This window comes from Miniopterus natalensis, chromosome 21 (genome assembly GCF_054644295.1).
Source record: "Miniopterus natalensis isolate mMinNat1 chromosome 21, mMinNat1.hap1, whole genome shotgun sequence".
Lineage (NCBI taxonomy): Eukaryota > Metazoa > Chordata > Mammalia > Chiroptera > Miniopteridae > Miniopterus > Miniopterus natalensis.
The window spans coordinates 13,970,377-13,991,142 of record NC_142101.1 but is presented as its reverse complement, the minus strand read 5'-3'; the positions used below and the strand labels follow the sequence as shown (position 1 = coordinate 13,991,142).

Genomic DNA, 20,766 nt, shown 5'->3' with positions numbered 1-20,766 from the left:
TTATAATAGCCAAGATAGGGAGAAACCTAAGTGTCCATCAGTAGGCCAATGGATATTCTGGAGGGCACTATGCTAAGAGAAATAAATCAGACTGAGGCAAATACCATATGATTTCACAAAATAAACGAACAAAACAGAAACAAATCCATAGACAGAGCAAAACTCGATGGTTGCCGATGGAAGGGGGGGTTGGGGGAGGGTGAAAAATGTGAAGGGATTAAGAAGTACAAATTGCCAGTTATGAAAATAGTCTCGGGGATGTAAAGTACAGCTTTCGGAATACAGTCATTAATATTGTAGTAACTATGCATGGTGTCAAATGGGTCCTGGACTCATTGGGGTGATCAGCTTATAAGGTATATAAATGTCTAATAACTATGTTATATACCTGAAACTAATATAATAGTGTATGTTGACTGTAATTGAAAAATAAATTTAAAACATTTTTTTTAATAAAAGTAAAGAACTGCTACCCAGCTCAGTGTTCTGCATGTTATAAACACTGACTAAACTGGGAGTCAGTACAGAAAGTACAAATGGAGTGTGGTCTCGGGAACGACACTGGTTGGGCTACGGGCCTGGTGCCAAGACCTACCAGCTGTGACCTTGAGCAAGTTACTTAGCCTTGGAGGACCTGACTTTCTTCCTTGGTAAGACAGGGAAGATTCATAGGATTTGCGGTAATGGTATGACAAAACGTAAAGTCCCCAGTGCTTGATAAATGTCAGCAATTATCACTCATGAAACTGACTTTAACTTCAGTGGACCTAAAAAACACTTCCGTTGTTGATTCACACGCTTATTGTACAATCAGATATAAACATTTGATACAAGGTTGGCCCGTTCAGGTGTAGCTTTAACTCGGCTTATTTTAGTTCTATGGGGCACCTACTTGTCTCATATGTCTATATGGTTGGGTACTTATTGGCTGATAGTCGTTTCTTACTAAATATAAAATACTGAATTATATTACTGACAAAGCATTGTATGTTCCCCAATTTTCTTGCAGATGGTTTACAATCAGTGGGAATATAAGCCAACTGGGAAAACACACAGTTTGCCACCTAAATACTGGACTTTCTCTGAAGTTAGTGAGCCTTCAAGAAACCCAAATACTGGTCATCTGAACAGTAAATGTATGAGAGCCAAGACAGTTTTGAAAAAACACTCACTCTACCAGTTCTCCAAGAGCTTATAAAGCTCCGCTCATACCCCAGGCAAGTAGTTCCTGGCTTCGGAGCCAAGCTTTCCCATTGGGCCTACTGTGTGGCCCAGGGACACTATGTCACCAGCAGTCTCCTCCACTGTCCAGCTGCCTGCTGCTGCTGCATCCTAGTTTCCAAGAGGAGAGGAGAGGACACGGGAGTTCTAAAGCATGGCTTAAGATTGCTGTGTCTGATTAACACACACACACAGGCCTAGAGCCCTTTGAAGCTAAGCCAGCGGCAGCTGAAAACTGCCAGCCCCCTTGACGGTCTCTGACCCAAGTTCGTTCTCTTAAATAAAAGGTCACCCAACAGGTCACTCAGCCCCAAACTGCGAAGTCTTAATACCAAAAGAGAAGAAAGCGTCCTTTTCTAAATCTCTCTCTGTTTCCGAAGTTGCTCAACGGAACTCATCACCAAAACATTCTTCATGATAGTAGATCTAACTTGGGGTTGTTTAGAATCTGAAAGAATATAAATTCATTTAACAGTTCCACAGTTATGTTTTGTTATACAAAGTCAGGCAAGTTATCGCCAAATAACACTAACTGCTGAAGAGGTGTATCCTCTGGTTACACAAATATATGTTTTATTTGAAGGTTATCCTTAATAAATGTTATATTTAACAGTACAAAAAGAAAAAATACTTATTTACAAAGAGCAAAGGTGTTTCTCCAGCTATCACTAAGAATAAAAGAAAATATAAAAATAACATTTTTGTAGCCATATGAAACTACCTTCTTAAAACAAATAAATAAATACATTCAATAATTACCTATTGAGCTACTACACTGTAGCTACCAATCCGAAATAACTCAAGTTCAATGTCAGAGTCCGGGGTTTACAACACTGTATTTTTTCACTAACTTCTTTATCCGCTTAAATTTCTTCCTTAAGGCTTGATGATCTTGTTTTGAAATATACCGAAAATATCTACAACCTGAAAAACAATAAAACAAAGCCAAAGAAAGAAAAGTAGTTTTAATACTTATCAAATTCTTCAAATATATTTCTACATCTTTAATTTTGCTTAATTCTGGCATACTAATGATTATGGAAACAGAATGATCTGCATCATCTAGACCAATACATCCTAAGCACATTCTCAGAGCCATCACCAATGCAATGTACTGCTTCCTACATACGACCATGTGTCTGATCCATCGGCATTAAAGCATAAACTTTAGCTACCACTTTAGTAAAATCAAAATACTTTGTACACCAGTTTCTGCTTCTACCTGGAACACAGAAAGCTGGAGAGAACGCTGCTCCCACCCTAACAGAGAGAAAAGCCAAGTAAACTACCAGCTCCCACCAGGGCTGAAGTCACAGGGCAACCAAGTAGCCTGAAAGGCAAGGAGGACAGGCCCCTCCTGTGACACATGGGCCTGGCCCACCTTAGCAGAGTGAGGAAGAAGGGTGGCCCCCAAATCCCACTCCAAGCACAAAGCAGAGGCAGACCACGGCCAGAACCGGAATCCTATGATGCAATGAGGGTAACCAGAGCAAGAACAAAACCCAGCTCAACACCTGAACAGACTGATTCAACCCCACACCATAATTAGGCCTGATATCCATAGAAGACTTTACAATTTCTAGAGCACTTGAATGCGATGTCGACCTGATGCTTACGACAGTCCTGTAAGCAAACATGAACAGGTGTCGCAACCCCCGCTTCCCAGAGGAGGCTCCCAAAGGTTAACGGCCTGACTAAGTGACATGGCAGGCTATGTGACAGAAATGGAACAAGATCCCAGGTCCTCCAGCTCTGCACAAACACAGACACCTTTAGATGTCGGTACTAGACTCCTCCACGCTCATAACCAAGCGGAGAGTCACAGTTCAAATCGCACTTCTGTTCCCTGTCATCGGCACACGAGAAGAATTTTAAAATCATGTTCATGCTTGTTAATCTCTTTCCTCCTACAAAACCAGCATTTTAGGAATTTTAGGAACCATCTGAAACATTCACTGATGATACAAATTCCAAAAAAATATACATGTCATCTAAAACAGACCTTAAAAACCTCGTTAAGATACTTTAAACTCTCTAGCAGCAAACTGCTTCCTCGTGGACAGTGTGAGGTTCACAGTCTTCATCTCTCAACAGTCTCATTTCAGTACTGGCCACCTTTTCGTATTTTCGTAATACAGAGCAGGTTAAGAATTTTAACAGCCAAAACACTCCACAAAAAAGAGATCGGCTTGCTTTGCCTGTAATAGGATTTTTAAATTAATAGGAGGAGTACTTTTTCTCAAGGGGAGAAAATGTTTCACCCCTACAGGAACAGATGAGTGAATATAATATAGAGCTATTATAAAACATTAAGGTCAATAAAGACTATTTCTCTATTTCTAATAACGTGACAAGCTCAGTAAACTTTCTATACAGAAGAGCCAAATGGTTATGTGTCACGAAACCAGTTTGCATCTCGTATCTTAATGGCCACTAAAGATGCTCAAGTTAGAGCATAAAAACCAACCACAATCAACAACATGAAATCACTGTTTCTAATCCACTGGGCTTCCTACACGTAGATCACCTGGCCGCACTTCAGGATTCATTTTCCTACTCAACAGTGACTTCTCTAGCATCTAATACCCTTAGGTACCACAGGTGAGCTGTCGGATGAATGAATGGTCATACTTTGCAATTTCAAAATTATCTAAAAGCGACGTTTAGACAAAAAGAAATCAAAACATGTACCTTTTCCTAACAAAATTCCAGCTACGAAAACTTTCTCATAAGCCAAAGCTTTATCTTCCTTCCAATCACTTTTTGCCCAAAAGTAGCTGAAGTGAAAGCCTGGCCACCAGTTCTTCCTGGAATTCCACTCTTCTTGAACCCAGGCAAGGTGATTTCTGCAAAAGAAAACAGTCAGTGATGGAGAAGCTTCAATACTGTCAGAATGTGAACTTAAGCAGAACCCACAGAACAATGACAAGGAAGACGTTTGCCGACTAATTTCTGAATTTGGCCATTGCAGGACACATGCACAAAACCACATCCATTTTAGGTCTCTTGGATCTCTGTGTCCCATCTTCCATTTAACTAAACAGTCATTTCAGTATAGCTCAGTGGTCAACAGCATAGACTCTGAAGTCAAAACCCTGATTCGAATCTCAGATCTTCCATTCACTATCCACGTGAGCCTGGCCAATACTGTTTAACCTCTCTGAGCCTGTTTCCTCAAGGACACTAATGGCACCCAGCTCATAGCATTGTTATCAGGATTGAACTGGTCCAGCAATACAGCAGTTTCTTCATATAAAGAAAGCATAATTTCTGGTATATAGTAAATGTTCCATAAATGTTAGCTCTTATTATTATTTAAAAGTTACTTTAAAACCTTATTTTAAATTATATGCTACAAAGAATTACTAGCCAAATTCAGATGCTGTCACCACACAAATAACATGAACACATAGGTTTCACAGTTGAACCAGACAATGCTAAGGGTTCAAGAATAATTTAAGTGAGCAAATACATATTTAGGACTTATTTTTGTCCTATGGCAGAACTGCTACAGGTTCAAAAAATTAACAGTACATTTCTCTGCCTTCAAGAACCTTATGGTGAGTAGGGGTTTAGATAGGGCTTAGATCTGCAAAATGGTTTACAGCGAGAACATTAACATATCACACCAAAAACACTTTATAATCAGCTCTGTTCTTTCTCCAAGGTCAGGTCAGGCCTGAAGCCTGAAATAGGTTCCCACTGATACTGAACTTCCTAACCAACCAAAATGGATACAATAAATAAATGAAACAATTTTTTTATATCCCTTTTTCTCACAAAGTAAAAAAATGTGGCACTAATGATATTATGACCAAAGCTATTGTTTTAGATACCCAGCTCACATGGACTTAAGAAATATTTGCCAAATGAATGACCTACGATTATCTTATGAGGCCTTAAAACCCCAAGAAGATTACTGAAAACAGCTGAGAGGAAAGCTGCTTCCCATGTGACCTTAGAAGTTGATGGCATGCAAACCACGAAGAGCATTACAGGAGTCGAGCAAAGAGTGGGAGTGATCCCATTTAGACTTTATTTCCAATTAAAAGCCTACATATTCCCTAACAGTGTAATGGTACAGTATTTATTTTGCTGGCGTAAAAACACCCTGATAGAATTTTTGTATGTTATACCTGTAACTCTGAATGTCCTTGTTTCTGATGAAGTCAGAAGAAAGCAGCAGAAGACACAGTTCAACAAATCCAAAAACACAAGCAAAGAACTTTATTTAAAAATTTACAGTTATCGGCTATAATATTGGGAAATATTATTTATGCTGATGCAGTAATAAATACCATGTGTCTCTTACTTACCCCATTAAGGTCTGTCTGAGATACTTTGCCAAATATTGCCAAGCAGTTATATTTTTAGTGCATCCAGAAAAATCTAAGATACCGAATAGTACCTCCAGCCCCAGTTTATGGTGCTCTTCTTTGTCTGCAATGATCATGGTAATTAGGGTTTACATAAAGCACTGAAGTACACAAAGCTAAAACAATATATTCAGTTGGTAAAATATCAGTGAGCCATCAGCCCTTTAATCTGGTTAACAGTTTAATACTATTCTTGTACTCATACTCTCCTTTGAAGAATCTGAAAAGTTCAGTAATTCAGTCCATGCTACTGAAGTCGGAATGCTGAGTCTGATCTCTAAATGGGCTATACCACTGAAAGAGCGAGTTAGGGGTGTCAACCCGCCACCCCCACGGTCAAAAATCCATTTCTAACTTTTGACTCCACAAAACCTTAACTACTAATGGCCTACTGTTGAGCAGAAGCCATACCAACTGTACACATTTTGTCTATGTAGTATATACTGTATTCTTAGAATACAATCAGCTAAAGAAATGTTATTAAGAAAAACCATAAGTAAAATACATTTACAGTATTTATTGAAAAATTTCTGCATGTAAGTGGACTCACACAGTTCAAACCCATGTTCTTCATGGATCAGTTGTATACACCGAGAACATTACTTAAACCTACTTGGGCATTTCACGTATGTTTTCTTCCATTAGGACAGGCACCGAGATAGTGTCAGTACCTGTTGGACTCAGGCCGACTTCCTCCTATGAAGCTACGTTCTTTTCTATATTGAGCTGCAATGCAGCAGTGACTGAAACGAGGTGAATTATATAAACTAAAGCCACTTCTCTTTTGCTGACTACTGCCTAATGTGCCATGCAGGAGTCAGCAAACTTTTTTTGTCAAGGGCAAGACAGTAAATATTTAGTCTTTGTGGGCCACATGGTCTCTGTCACAGTTAAGTAACTCTGTTGCCACGGTGCAAAAGCAGCCACAGACCACACGTAAGTGAATGGACATGATTGTGCTCCAGCAGAACTTGATTCATCAGAACAGGTGGGCGGTGGACTTGGCCTGTGAGCCACAGTTTGCTGATCCCCTGGTCTACAGCTTGTCTGCACAAAGAGATACAAAACAAACATGACTTACCTGATTTTCTCAGTAACCTATGGAATTCTAGCATCAGTTTGTGAGATGGTACAATCTGATACAAAATCTGGAAGAAAGGATTAATTTTGTAGTATTTACACATTGAAAAGGCATTTCTCAAATTTCATCTTATTTGCAAATAAAGTTCTTACTCTCAAATAGAATGAAGCACGGATTTAAAAGATACTTTGCTTTTACCCAGTTTCAATTCAGATACAGAAAGTATTCTACATAAAGCTATTTTTAAAAAGTCCCTGACAATAACAATATAATCAGAAGAGTAGGGGAAAATAGATAAGAGACTTTCTTTTCTCCTTATACATTTTTTATACTGCTTATCACTTAAAAATTTAATTTCTTTTCAGAAGCCAAACTGAGAAAAAAAATGAAAGAAAAAATCAGTATCACACAGATTAGTTAATATTTATTGATCACAAAAGGTTACAGAATAGTTGTATAAAACAAAAACCCAAAATAAGGTGGCTAGTTTGGAAGACTGTGTGTTCTGGAAGAATATTCATGAAAATATTTTTACAACATTTTTATGCAACAGAGAAATTAAAGGTTTTTCTTCTTAAGAAGTCTATTTTTATAAATATGCAAAAACTAGAATATAAAGTAAAATTGTATTTTTCATTCCAACACATTTAATATTAAAAATGAATTCATTCTGTCTGCTTGCTGAGGTTCTTTGACTCTACACTGATATAATTTCCTATAAAATAAAAAGTAAATCTTACTTTTTGGTTCTAAATGGTTTCTTAAAAAGAGGTCAGTATACCAATATCAGAGAATATTAAAACTTGGTTCTTACAAAATCACATTAAGTCTTATGATACATGGGATTCTGTATATTGGCTGAATTCACTTAGACTTTTCAAAAACTCTGTTAACAATATAACATATGCAATAGAAATGTATACAAATTATGAGCGTGTCATTCAATAAATATTTACAAAGTTATACACACTCTTGTAATCAGCATCCAGATTAAAAAAAAACAAAAAACAGAACGTTATCAGAACTCTAGAAATCTTGTCAGTGTTAGAAAATTCTTAGCCATTAGCTTTTCAAATACTGGCTTTTGCTTGTTGCTTATTTGATTATTTGCTTTTTCCCTGTTCTAATGTTTTAAAGTAGATCCCCAACCCTGTTCAAACACTGACATAAAAATTCCGTACCTTAAGCACACTGATCAGCTTCTCTCTCGGGGCCTTCTCTCTCTTTAGGAAGTGGTATAAGTAGACGTGCGCATTTGGGTTGGATGGGAACTTTTCATCATAGGCATAATTAGTGAGAACCTCTCGGGCTCCATCTTGATCCCCATAGAATTCCAGCACCTATTAAAAAAGAAGATATAACATCTTAGCTAAACTCTGCAAGAGAGCTACAAGAAAGATAACGCACAAGTTAACAATGGGTAAAAAAATATCATAAAACTGAAAAATAATATGTACTGTATGGGGAAAGGTGATCACGCCAGTTTCTGCTCTCACCAGCCTGTGTTACAGCCTCTACGGAGCACAGAGATGCTTACAGCAAAGCCTGTGTGGTTTACCATTTGTTAATGAAAAACGTAGCAACTTCACATAAGAATGGTTCCTATAAGAATAAAGTGCTCAGAGCGGAGCACACTGAAGACTGAAAAAAAGAACATTTAGCCATGAAAGGGGCACGTGGGAATTACAGTTCCTTTCATTTCATTCCCACCCTCACACAGGAACTTCCGGATTCGCTAGCATTTGGTTCCAGAGATTATCTTCTGACAACACAATTACCACGTTAGCACTCAGGCAACATTCAAAAAGCAAATTATTTTGATAATTCGTTCCCCGTGCCCTGGGCCAAGGCCCTCTGTCCTTCCACAATGACCCTGAGGTAATAGGACGTCCTCATGAGCGTCCTACAAGTCACTATTCTTCATCCAATATATTGTCTATATAATTTCAGATTTTTGTCTTTTCCCTTCTATAGCCCATCAAATCACGAAAGATCTTCTTGCTTTTCTTTTAAGCTCAATAAAAATAATACAGAGTTGACAATTACAACTACATTGCTATTTGTTTTACACATACTTGACTATTTACCACACTATCCAGTGGTAAAAATAAACACAAAGTGACATTTACAGTACGTTAGTAAAATAATCAAAAATTGTCCAGACCGAGGAAAGATGCTCTATTATTTTTTTTTAATAATTTTTAAACATTAGTTTCCTTTTGATCAGTAGAGATTAGGCTTATAATGAAATGACACTAGTAAAACTCTATGAAAAGTCTACTTACCTCTACATAACTCTTCACGAAAGGGTCCCAAACGCCAGGAACCTGGATCAATGCAGAGAAGTTGATGGACGTCTTCCAGCTGTGGCTGCGCATGCTCTGAGACGCCGTGTTGTAAGCATAATCATCCTCGTCTGCTCAGGGACGAAAGGTTGTTAAGAATCACTCCGTACTGAAGGCTTCTGCTCAATTAGCGGTCAGTAACGACCCACGAGAAAAGCTCAGGCCCTGATGGATGCACTGGTGAATTCGAACACTGAAAGAGTGATACTAATTCTTCCCAAACCCTTCCCCCCAAATGAGAAGAGGGGTAACACTTCCCAGCTCATTCCACGAGGCCAGTATGACCCTCATGCAAAAACCAGACAAAGACAACACAAGGAAAACTATGGACCAATATTTCTAGGAATATAGATGTAAAAATCCTGAATCCAGCAGCATACAAAAAGGATTATATCTGTGGTTGTGCTTTCCACCATTTCGGTTACCCTCAGTCAACCGCAGTCCGAAAGTATTAAATGGAAAATTCCAGAAATAAACAGTTCACAAGTTTTAAATTGTGCACCATTGTAACAAAAAAACCTTTCAACTATGGAGGATTCTCAGCCACTGTCTGCTCCTAACATACAACCATGGGCATGGGCATGGCTCAATGGTCCAAGGTCACCGAAGCAGATGACCTTCCTTCTGAAGTATCATCAGAAGGTCAACACTGGCCTAACACTAAGTCTCAATGCCTACGTCATTCACCTCGCTTCACCTCATCACACAGACGTTGTAGCATCTCACATGTCACAAGAAGGACTTGGAAATGACTGATTCATCAAGTGAAATTAATTGGGGGGGACTGAGAGTGGCAGCTAATGGGTACGGGGTTTCTTTCTGGGGTGATGGAAATGTTCTAAAATTGATTACGGTAATGGATGCACAACTCTTTGTCAATCAACTGCAAAGCACTGAATTGTACACTTTTAAGTGGGTGAATGGTATTAAAAATTATGTATCAATTCTCAATAAAGCTGTCTTTTAAAAAACACACAAGATCACTACCCCTTAAAAATTGGGTGATATGAAAAATCTGGCAATAATACATATTAAAGAGATTACAATCTTAAAGGTTTAAAAAGAAAGTTACTCGGTCTTTCAAAGGCAAGGGCTAATCGAAGGCCAAAATACTTTTTGGTACCAATGCTACTTTTTAGCCAAAAAAGTAACCCCCCAAAAAAGAGAGACTGGTATTCCCTCCCCAGTGGATCAACTGAACAAATATCAATATAGACTTGGAAAAAAGGTGATAAGGGGAAAAAGTAGATAAGAAATGACAGAAAAAAAATTTAAAGAAAAAACGCAGATCCCTGAATAAGTATACGCTGGGCGTGAACTTACTACAGAAGAGGGTCCCAATCATCAAGTGCATCAAATCCAACAGGACGGGCCACAGCAGCAAGGGACAATCACTCTAAGCCAATCTAATCACATGTTTATGTGTTATATTCTTATGAGTTTGGCTACACAGAACTAGTCCTAATTTTTCTTCTATTAAATAGACATTTGCAGTTGGAAATCATCTAAAGAGCTCCCCATATTATCCCATCTTCACCTCCTGTTGCTACAGAACAAAGTGTCAGCTGCAGGAAGGTACTAGACCACCTGTCTATGAGGTAAGGTGTAAATGCCAGGTTCCAATCCACCTGCTTTCATCATTGAATATTTGCTTATGTTCTACCTAACCACGTGCAAGAAAGTAAATATTGACTTAAAACTTACCTAATGAACATCAGCGAGCCTGTTTTAAAAAAAAATATTACAGCAGGCATTATGGCAAGGTTAACTAAAGAAACATGTAACCTCGAAAGATGGACTGGTTCAGACATAGAAATATCTGCTCTCTGTAATATCTGAATAAAGCTCAGCTGGGAGGTTGGAGGATTAAATTACTCTTTAAGATCCAGTGTCCCTCTGATTCAGTCTTATGACCACAAGAAAAAGTTCACTTGTACCCACTCACCAAGCTTGGACAATTCCATCTTCTTTTTAGACCAAGTATAATATTGCAAAAGCCCCTTATAGGCCTGAATCAGGTTGATTAACACCTCCTGGGAAGATGACTTTTCACCATATCTCCACGTCTCTGCCTGGCTGAGATTTCTGTTGGCGTCATCAAGCATCCCATGATGCAGAAGGTATAACGCATGTTGTAAGGAGATCTGCAACAACAACGAGAAAACGCCCTCTGATTTATAGGTCCTTAGATAACCATCCGTCAGAAAGCTCAGTAAACGTATGATACATGCTGGGGTAAGACCTTAGTAGGACACAAATGATGTAATGACACTGTCCCTGTCATCAAAAAATTCAATCTAGCAAAGAGGAAAGATACATGGAACAACACTGTAAATGAGAGTAAAATTACGTAAGCTTACAAAGAGAAGACATGATCTAGTAAAAAGAATCTGGGTTTTGGAGACAGACAGTCCTGGCTCAGACGCTACTTAAAAGCTACATAAACAGAGAGTAGACTGGTGGTTGCCAAGGGCTGAAGGTGGAGGAGACTGAAAGATGTTGGTCAAAGGGTACAAATTCTGTTATAAGATGAATGAGTTCTGGGGATCTAATGTACAGTATGGTAACTATCGTCAATAACATGACTTGTTCACTTGAAAGTTCCTGTGAGGGTAGCGCCTTAATGTTCTCACCATAACACCACCACCACCACAGTGGTAATGACATGAGATGAAGGATGCGCTAACCTGTCTCATTGTGCTAACTCTCTTCCACAATGCACACGTGGATCAGATCATCACACTGTACACATTAAACTTACACAGTGTTACATGTCAATTATATTTCAAAGAAAGCTGGGAACAAACATTTTCACATATTCACACTCCCTATTTGTTTAGCTCAACTCCAACAGCACCAATTCCTACAGAGCTCCAATGACTTGAGGAAAGGGTGCGAATGTGCCTTCTCTGGAGGACCAGCTCAGGCAGCTAGATACACAACGAGGGGGTATTTTAACCCAGAGAACAAGGCAGGCGAGAGGACACGGAGAAGTCAAGGTTCTCACAGCATTGCTTTCCTTTGGCTTCTCTTATTTATCCAGGTCTTACCTTTCTGCCCATGCCTTTGACCTGACTACCGACCTTACCACTGAGACCAGCTGTTTTGTTAAAATGAACACAGCAAAGGTCAATTCCCAAAGCCCGCATCTTACCGTTAAGTAATTCATGACACCAATATTTTTCATCCTGTCGGCAAAGGTGTTAAAAGTCTCCACGCTGCTTTTGGGATGATAAAAGAGAATTTCACTTCCAAGCTTCCAAATAATCTGTCAAGACAGAAATTACTAACAAAAATATAAAACCTTTGCCTTAATCAATGTCTAAGAAAACTATTTTTTTTCTGATTATGACATTAAAAAGCAACCTATATCTTTTCCTAGATACCACTTCCATCAACAGCGAAACTACCATTGTATCATGTGATAAAAGCTTTTCACCAAATACCAGATAACTAAAATAGTGCTATTTTTAAGTTAGTAGTCTAAAGCAGGTAGGCAGTTAAGATACATACTGAAGATAAAAATTTTAGTCAGTATAGGAGGAAAATCAGAAAACTTGGGTTCTATTAATACTGGCTTCTTCCTGATCTCGGTCTCGCTTTATTATCTACAAAATGAGAACAACAGACTAGACGAGCACTGAGAACTGGCCACTGGATTTAGCAACATGGAGATCACTGTTGATCTTGACAAAGCAACTTGGTAGAAAGTGATGTTGGTGCTCAGGGAAGCCTAACTGGAGGCTGTTTGGAGACAACAGCTATACACACCCTCTCAAGGAGCTTTGCTGAAAGGGGGGGGGGGGGGGGGGGGGGGCACAGCCTATGGAGGAAGAGGGAGGTAAAGAGATGATTTAAAGATGGATAAATAACATGTTTGTATAATGATAAGAAACATCCTATAGAGAGGGGAAAATATTGACAAGGGGAAAGAAGTATGAATTATTAGAATAAGTGAATGAATATTAGTGAATCTGAGAATTCAGAATTCACATATATGTAGTCTCCTTTAAAATCACAGTAAGTAACCAGAGCGTACAAAAAATGTCACAATACAAATGCTCCATCTAAAACGACTTTTAGTCGTTTTCAGTAAAATCAATTTGAGGTCCTGCAAAAGCTATTCTGGGTGGAGCCCACAAGGCTGAAACTCCCAGGTATCAGTCACCTCTTCCAGGAGACTCACACTGACCGTCCTTACCTCGGGCGCAGCCTGCCTTTTGTTGCTATCCGAATCCTCCAAGATCTGGAAATAACTGTGCATGAACTCTGCCGCTCGCTGCCATTGGTGTTTGAGCAGAGCTTCCTGGATGAAGCTTAAACAAGCACTTGTGGTCTGGGCAAAATGCTTTTCCTTCTTCCCCCTGGTCACTATAACGATTAAAGAGAAGAGCCTTTCACCCAGTAACCCCAATTCAACAGCTCAAAAACTTACTCCCCAATAGTAGTTTTAACAAGTAGAACAGTGGGTATTACTTAACCCAGCCCATCCCAAATATCAAAGCTAGCTTCACTTGAAATGAACTCTTCCACACACTATTTTAACTAATCTTAGCAAACGAAAAAAAAAATCTAATTTGGAGATGTGTGATTTGATGTTCTACCAGAGTCAAGAGAGCCTTCTAAACTGACTCAGTCAATCCTTTCATTTTTGTACTGAACAATCTGGGTAGAATCTCCCCAAGAGGACCCCCGAAAGCATAGTCTGGAGTAGTTAAAATGGGGACAGATCCTTAGGGTCATCCTAGGCAAGCATCATCTTTATTACCTACCAGTGTTCTGAAAACAAGAGGTGGGCTTTTCTTTTTTAAGGACCGAATTCCCAGTAACTCAATGATATTAAATGCAAAAACAGTTGTAGACATTAGCATTTACATCCCTAAAGAATTGACAATGCTCATGTTAAGAATATTTGGAGTCAGTTACAACCCTGTTAAGGAGCAACAGGTTGCATCCTTCTCTTTCCTTTCCACTCCGCTAGGGGACCCCCAGGGGCCAGGAGTCTTCCAGCTCCGGTACCCTTACCCTGGGAGCACACGGACTAACAGATACATGCAAAGATAGTTTTACAGCAATCAACTTGCAGATCTTCAACTTCCCCACACACTCCTTCTCTAAAGCTGATCTCCTAGAGAACTGTGCCTTTAGTGGAGGCTTCACAATCAAAAGCAGTATGTGCTGCCTTAAGGTGACTCTAACACATCCAGCGCTTAAAGACTTATGTGAGATTCCATTTCCTCACCTTTAAAAATGCCAAGCATGTAGGTTTACTGAGGATTAATTTACTGATATAATTACATGAGATGAGATTTAGATCAAAAGATCAAGAAACAGAGCTCAAGTCTAGGAGCCAAGGGGAAAGGAGGAGTTTTGGAGATCTTGCTTCCCAGCAACTGTCTTCAGTTTGGGCTCAAATAAACACTTATAGGAAGTTCTTTTAATTTTATTTATCTGAGAACACTTCCTAGGTATGGACTCAACGGCAGAGACCGTATCTTCATCTACGTATCCCCAGTATTTAGCCAATGCCAGGGATATAAGTGCTCAGTTTTTTTTTAATTTTCAGTTTTAAAAAAACAACTTGGCCCGGCCGGGCGCGGCTCAGCAGTTGAGCGTCCACCTAGGATCCAGGGGATCAGGGTTCGATTCCCGGTCAGGGCCCATGCCGGGGTTGCAGGCTCAATCCCCAGTGGGAGGCGTGCAGGAGGCAACCAATCAATGACTCTATCATCACTGATGTTTCTATCTCTCTCTCCCTCTCCTTTCCTCTCTCTAAAATCAATATAGATTTTTTTTTTAATAATAATAAAAAAATAAAAAATAAAAAACTTGTATCTACCATAATACAGGCTGTTATTAAATCAAAGGAAAAGAATCCCAAAAGAAAACAGAATCTATTTCTTATTATTTCCTTTCTGCTATAGCCTAAGAAACCCTCATACATTTATGCCTCTCTTACGAAGTGAACCGAGGGTGTTGCATCCCTAGTGAATCTCACCCCCTCGGTGAAACGGCTGCGCATGGCTCTTACCCACGCCTTCTATGTGCTTCTGGAGCCACGGAAAACACATCCCCGAGCCGGAGCGAACCCCCCTTGCCCCCGGGTCGTCCTCGGCCGTGGGCCCTCGCAAGTCTTCGCTGAAATCGCTCATGCCTACTGCGAACGGAGAAGATCAGTTACTTTCTGCACATCTTGAACCCACAGCCTTCTGAGTCATACAGGAAAACATTGTTTTATTTAGTAAATATCATTTGATCGGCAAAATTAATTGTACCTGGGAGTGCCTTTAAAAAACATATAAGATGAAATTCTCCGGTTGGCAGCACGGGTTCTAAGTAACGGGGATGTGAACCACGCGCACGTGCTGTAAGGCGTCCTTACAGAGGCGGCTCTCCCCAAATCCTCCGAGGCAACGGAGGCGTCGCGCGCTCGCCGGGCTCCCCAAAGCCTCCCCACCCGCTGCCTCCTCCTCAGAGCCCGAGGCGGGCAGCGCCGGGAGGAAGAATCAGCAGGGCGCGGGCCAACCCCCGCGCAGCCCCTCGGGCCCCGCCCTGACCGCGGGCAGTGACGGCCGGAGGACACCCGCAGCACCCACGGGCCCGCGGCCAGACCTCGCCTGCACCCCGGGCGCGGTCCCGGGGTCCGCCCCTGCGCGCGCAGGCACCGGAAGCGGAGTTAGCGAGCACCTCGTGTGAGCATGCGCAAAACCCGCCTCCGGCTCCCAGGCGGTGCGCAGACGCAGCTCCGCCCCTAACTCCTCCTCCGGCGGCGCAGCCAACCGGGGCCCCCCACCCCCGTTCGGCCCCGCCCCCCGAAACCCGGAAGTGATGTCGAAGGCCCGCCCTCCCGTTGCTCTCACTGCAGCTTGGCATCGAGTGTAGCCCGGGGCACGGGGTGAACAGTCCAAAGAGCTTAAAGTCCCTTTAGCCGGGTAACTCACCTTTGTTTAGGCGTTTTCTTGACTTCGGAGCGCGCTGCGCGAGCCCGAGAAGTGGGCTGGTGGTCCTGAGTGAACAAATCTGCATAGCCTTTTCATTGCTTTCTTGAAATCTTTCTTCTCTTTTATTAAAGCTTAGCTTTGCACTTGGGGGACCCTTGACTACCTCCCCAAAAGTTGGGCAAGACTATTTCTTCCCTTCTCAGCGCTGGTTCTGCAGACTGGCCTGGAGTCACTGACATGGGCAACGTTGACTAGCTTTTTATGAAATAGGGTTGGGAAGGAAGATAGGGAGTTCCAGGGAAGGCGGCCCTGGTAAAGCAGAGGCCCATGGAAACACAGTATGTGTCTCCAAAATGTGGAAGGCCGGCCTGTGAACGAAGGGCCAGGCTACTATTTCAAAACATCCGAGTCAACAGAAGTAGGCCTAAGGAGTGAAAGTTCAAGGGGGCAGCTTTAAAGTCATCACAGCAGTTCTGCAGGGCTGCACAACTAATGGCATGGGCCGCCACCGGGATCTTGAGTCTTCCCTCCCCCAAAAGTGAGCCATTTGGGCAGAATCGGAGTATCGTAGAGTTGACTGAAGGGTCTAGTGAGAGCCTGTGCAGGAATTCCTTGCTCCGAATACCTGATTCCGTGTTGTCCTCATAAACACCACGCAGTAGCTATGAGCTTGCAAGAAAACTTCCTTCCACTGTTCCTTGTGTCCTAAGTCCTTGGCCTCGCTCAAGCTGTGCTCTAACTCCACTGTCAAGGCCCACCCAAGTGATGATCTCGTCCAGGAAGGAACACAAATAAAATAAATGGACACAGGCTTCTAGTCTAAAGGCTTGGTATGGCTACGTTTCTTCCCTTGCCGTAAAGTATCATTTCACCCAAACCAACCCAGCACTGATTTTACACGGCTAGAAATTCATGCTTTCACAAAAATGGGGAAGAAATTTCTGATTTACATTAATGTTCTTAGGCAACTCAAGGTAACAATAGGTCAAAGAGGAAAAGTTAATAACGAATATCTTTATATGCCCTACCTACCCCCTCCCTTTCCCACAGTTCAATTCTGGTAGAAAATGTGTTGGGTGGCCTGGCAGGGCGTGGCTCAGCGGTTGAGCATCGATCTAGGATCCAGGAAATCACGGATCAATATCTGGTCAGGGCACATGCCTCAGGTTTCGGGCTCGATCCCCAGTTGGGAGCCTGCAGGAGGCAGCCAATCAATGATGACTCTCTCATCATTGACGTTTCTGTCTCTCCCTCTCCTTTCCTCTCTCTGAAATCAATAAAGATATATATTTTTTTAAAAATGTGTTGGGTGAAGAGACTAAAATGAAAGTGACCATGCTATATTGCATCCAATAGCATAAATAAGATAAAGAAATGGCATGACAAAAAACACACAATATAAAACAGCAATGTTCTAGAAAGCCAGCGAGAAATAAGGGAAATATCAGGTTTAGATCCTTTATTTAATCATTATGGTTTGATGTCATTCATTTATCCTGTAATGTATCTCATACCATTTCCTATCTGATGCAGATTGAAATAGGAATGAGCTTTTACACCTGCAGGGAACTCTTACTCTTTCTGAATCCAATTGCTCAATATCCACACTTGAGTAGTCTTCATAATGGTATTTATGTTCCTAATTTTATACTGAATGCATCAATTAAAATGCTGAGGATTCAGGAGGTGAGCTTTGTCTGTATGTGTGATCTGCTAAGGGGTGGGCTGTGCTTGTGTGTTATCCTCAAGAACCTATTTTCTTCCCGTCAGTTCTTAGTATCTCCTCCAGGAGGCGCTTTTGAACTGCTGAGCACAGCTTGGGACGAAGTTACCCTAGATGCTGACTTTCCATAACAAGGGAAGTGAACAGGGTAGGTTCTATCTAAAAAGTCTCCTTTGTGACAAAGTCATTGATTTGCTGAGACTCCTGTTGCACCATCAACCATGCCTGCTGGCTAAGAGCCAGATATACTGCTGTATAATTTTTTAAACAACATAAATGGACAACCTTTAGTATGTGATCTTATTTGCTTCTTAAAGAAACACCACGAAGTGTTAACATTAGCCCCGATTTTATGAGGACTCTCAGACACAGAAAATTTGATGACTTGCCTACGGTCACAGGATTAGTCTTCTGATACCTAGCTTAACTCTTCTGACTACATTCCTTGCCTCCCCTGTTGTCCTGTAAGGAAGCAATTCATATCTGAAAAATGGAATGGATAAAGCCAGTCTACGCTGTGGAGATTGAGTTATACAGGCCCCACCCTGTCCTGCATTTGTTTCATAGCACCAAATATTTGACTTCTGTAAAAATAGTGCCAAGGTAAATTAGGCAGAACCGGAAACAGGAACTTCTATATAAGCTTATATACTAGTGGCAATTTCAGATGTTTGAGTTTCTTTCTTTGTACAATGGAAATGGGGATATTTACCAAGACAAGACAAATAGAACATGCTGATAGGAGGCTTTGCCTTGTACCTGACTCACTCCCAGAAGAACATACCCTTTGGTATGGCTTTTTAATTGTGAGGAAGGACTTAACCCTACTGGCCATGCTTAACACAAAACTCCATTCTCCTTGGCTTTCAGAACAGGGCACTTGCTTCCAGATTCTTTAGTTTTATGGCCAGTCTGTGTTTGATTCTACTATATCTAAATTCTTGTGCTTGATTTTCATAATTTGATCTACCCTAGGCACCCAAATTTATCTGTCTCTACTCTTTATCAGATATATAGCCGACAAATATTTTCCTCCTTTCTGTGTGGTTATCTTTCTTTCCACTTTTTTGATGATGTCCTTTGGAGCACTTCAGTTTTAAATTTTATAAAGTCCAATTTACCTGTTAGTTTCTTGGGTTGCTTGTGCTTTTGTTGTCATATCTAAGAAATCACTGCCTACTCCAAGATTTCTCCCTGTTGTTTTTTTTCCCCCCTAAAGTTGCACAGTTTCAGCTTTTACATTTAGATCTCTGATCCTTTTTGAGATTTTTTTTTATGTGGTCCAAGGTGGTGTTCCCTTCCTTTCTCTTGCACGTGGACATCCAGTCGCCCCTGCGCCACGTGTGGAAAAGACTTCTCCTCGTCTCTGAAACACGTTTTCACGCGGCCTACAGCTGCAGAGGGGCACGTTGCGCTTCTCGCACTTCAGAGATGCTGACGGCTGCCTCGGGCTCCCGCGGTCCAGCACTAAGGGGGGGGCCCCCGCCCCCCCCCCCCCCCCCCCCCCCCCCCCCCCCGCCTGGCGCCTCCGCGGGGCCGCGGTCCTTCCCTCGCCGCTGTCACGTGGTAATGCGCGCCTGCTTGTTTCCTGTGCTTGGGGCTTGCTGAACTTCTTGGGTATGTGGATTTCCATCAGATTTGGAGTACTTTTGTTCATAATTTCTTCACACATATTTTTGAAGATTAAGGGCATTGATACCTATAAAGACCTTAGCGTAGCACCTGCTCCCAAAGCAAATACGCAGTAAACGTCAGCTGCCAGTCGCCGTCCCGGGTCTGACGCTGATTCCCTGGTCGTTCCCGCGCCAGGGGGCTCCCGCGGAGCCGGGGGCCCGCCCACGCGCGGGGCGCCCTGTCCGTGAGCCCCCCCCCGCGTGCCCGCGTGGAAAGGCGGCGTAGGGCGGCCGCACACGGCTCTGCCGCACTCACTCTTCCTTTACGCACGGGGCCCGGGATCTGGAGCTCTCGGCGCGGGGACCCATCGCCCACTGTCTCCCGGGGCCCCAAAGAGGCCAAATCTGCCCCGCGCTCAGGCGACCTCGCCGCCGCGCCGAGGCTCTCACGCGCCCCCTTCCCAGGCAGAGGGGTGCCGGGGGGAGCCTCCAGACGCCGGCGGCCGGGGGCAGACCGTGGGTGGGATGTCGCAGCTGCGAAGAGCTGGTCCCAAACCACGAGTGGGGGCTGCGGAAGCCTCGCGCCACCCCTCCCTCTGCAGGATGGAGGGAGGTTAGGGGAGCCGAGGTCGGGGCGGGGAGCGAAGGGCGGAGCGCGGTCCCCGGGCCGACCCCGCCATCCCCCGTCCCGAGCCCGCGCTGACGTGTCAGACGGGAACCGCTCGAACCCGCCCCGGCGCCGCCCCCGGGCGCGCAGCCTCCCGCCCGCCGGCCGAGCCCCGCCCCCGGCCCCGCCCTCCGGCGCCAGCCCCGGCTCCTCCTCCGCGTCGCCGGCTCCCGCGGCACCACAACATGGCTGCGGCGCCGGGGCTGCCCTTGTGGCTGCTCCTGCTCGGGCTGCCCTGGCGGGGAGCGGGCCAGCCGGGGCCCGGCGCGGGCCGGCGCTTCTCCGAGCACAAGCTGTGCGCCGACGAGGAATGCAGCAGTGAGTGCCCGGGCCGCGGCGGCCGGCAGGGCGGGCGGGCGGGCGGGGGCGGGAGCCCGGCAGCCGCTCGCCGCTGGGGAGTCGCAGCCCCGGCGGGAGGGCGGAGCGCCGGGAAGGGGGGTCGGGGACCGAGCGCCGGGTCCCCGCGATGCTGCCCCGCGGCTCTGCGGGCGCCGGGGGCCAGCAGGCCCTGGCCGCGGGGTCTGCACCTCCCACTTGTTGCCGGCGCTTTATTTTTCCTTTGCGGACCGAGGCGGGGGTTTGGGGGTAGGAGATGGCCCCCGTTTCCCCCGGGGCAGCTCCCGGCGTCCGCTACCCCGGTTCGCTCGGCTGCGATGGGAGATGGGCGGCGCGCCGCGTGCCCGGGGCTCCCCACGCCGCCTCCCATCCCTTTCCTGCCCCGGCTGCGGGGGCCCCGGGCCGGTGCTGTCCGGGGGCAGAAGCGCTCGGGGCTCGGTGGGCGGATTCACTGCTCCAGGTT

At 43.6% G+C, this 20,766-nt stretch overlaps 2 protein-coding genes across 7 annotated transcripts in view; one reads left to right on the top strand and one right to left on the bottom strand.

The window, feature by feature from the left end:
* Positions 1–1,771: 1,771 nt before the first annotated feature.
* Positions 1,772–20,766, bottom strand: part of TAF1A (TATA-box binding protein associated factor, RNA polymerase I subunit A) — a 34,677-nt gene continuing 15,682 nt past the window's right edge. The window contains exons 1-11 of one of the 3 annotated variants that reach the window (XM_016221222.2): positions 15,299–15,511; positions 15,055–15,180; positions 13,225–13,394; positions 12,178–12,291; positions 10,969–11,167; positions 8,964–9,094; positions 7,860–8,018; positions 6,679–6,745; positions 5,538–5,661; positions 3,913–4,067; positions 1,772–2,145 (exon numbers count right to left, since the gene is read on the bottom strand). In XM_016221222.2, the coding sequence (XP_016076708.2) occupies positions 2,033–2,145; positions 3,913–4,067; positions 5,538–5,661; positions 6,679–6,745; positions 7,860–8,018; positions 8,964–9,094; positions 10,969–11,167; positions 12,178–12,291; positions 13,225–13,394; positions 15,055–15,175 (1,353 nt within the window). In that variant the 5' untranslated portion in view covers positions 15,176–15,180; positions 15,299–15,511 and the 3' untranslated portion in view covers positions 1,772–2,032. Of the gene's footprint in view, positions 2,146–3,912; positions 4,068–5,537; positions 5,662–6,678; positions 6,746–7,859; positions 8,019–8,963; positions 9,095–10,968; positions 11,168–12,177; positions 12,292–13,224; positions 13,395–15,054; positions 15,181–15,298; positions 15,512–20,766 lie in introns of those variants that run through there. The other 2 variants (XM_016221223.2, XM_016221224.2) reach the window with 2 other exon arrangements.
* Positions 20,153–20,766, top strand: part of MIA3 (MIA SH3 domain ER export factor 3) — a 34,113-nt gene continuing 33,499 nt past the window's right edge. For all 4 annotated transcript variants that reach the window (XM_087828901.1, XM_087828903.1, XM_087828905.1 and 1 more), the window contains exon 1: positions 20,153–20,285. In XM_087828901.1, coding sequence (XP_087685027.1) covers positions 20,153–20,285 — 133 coding nt within the window. The remainder of the gene's footprint in view (positions 20,286–20,766) is intronic.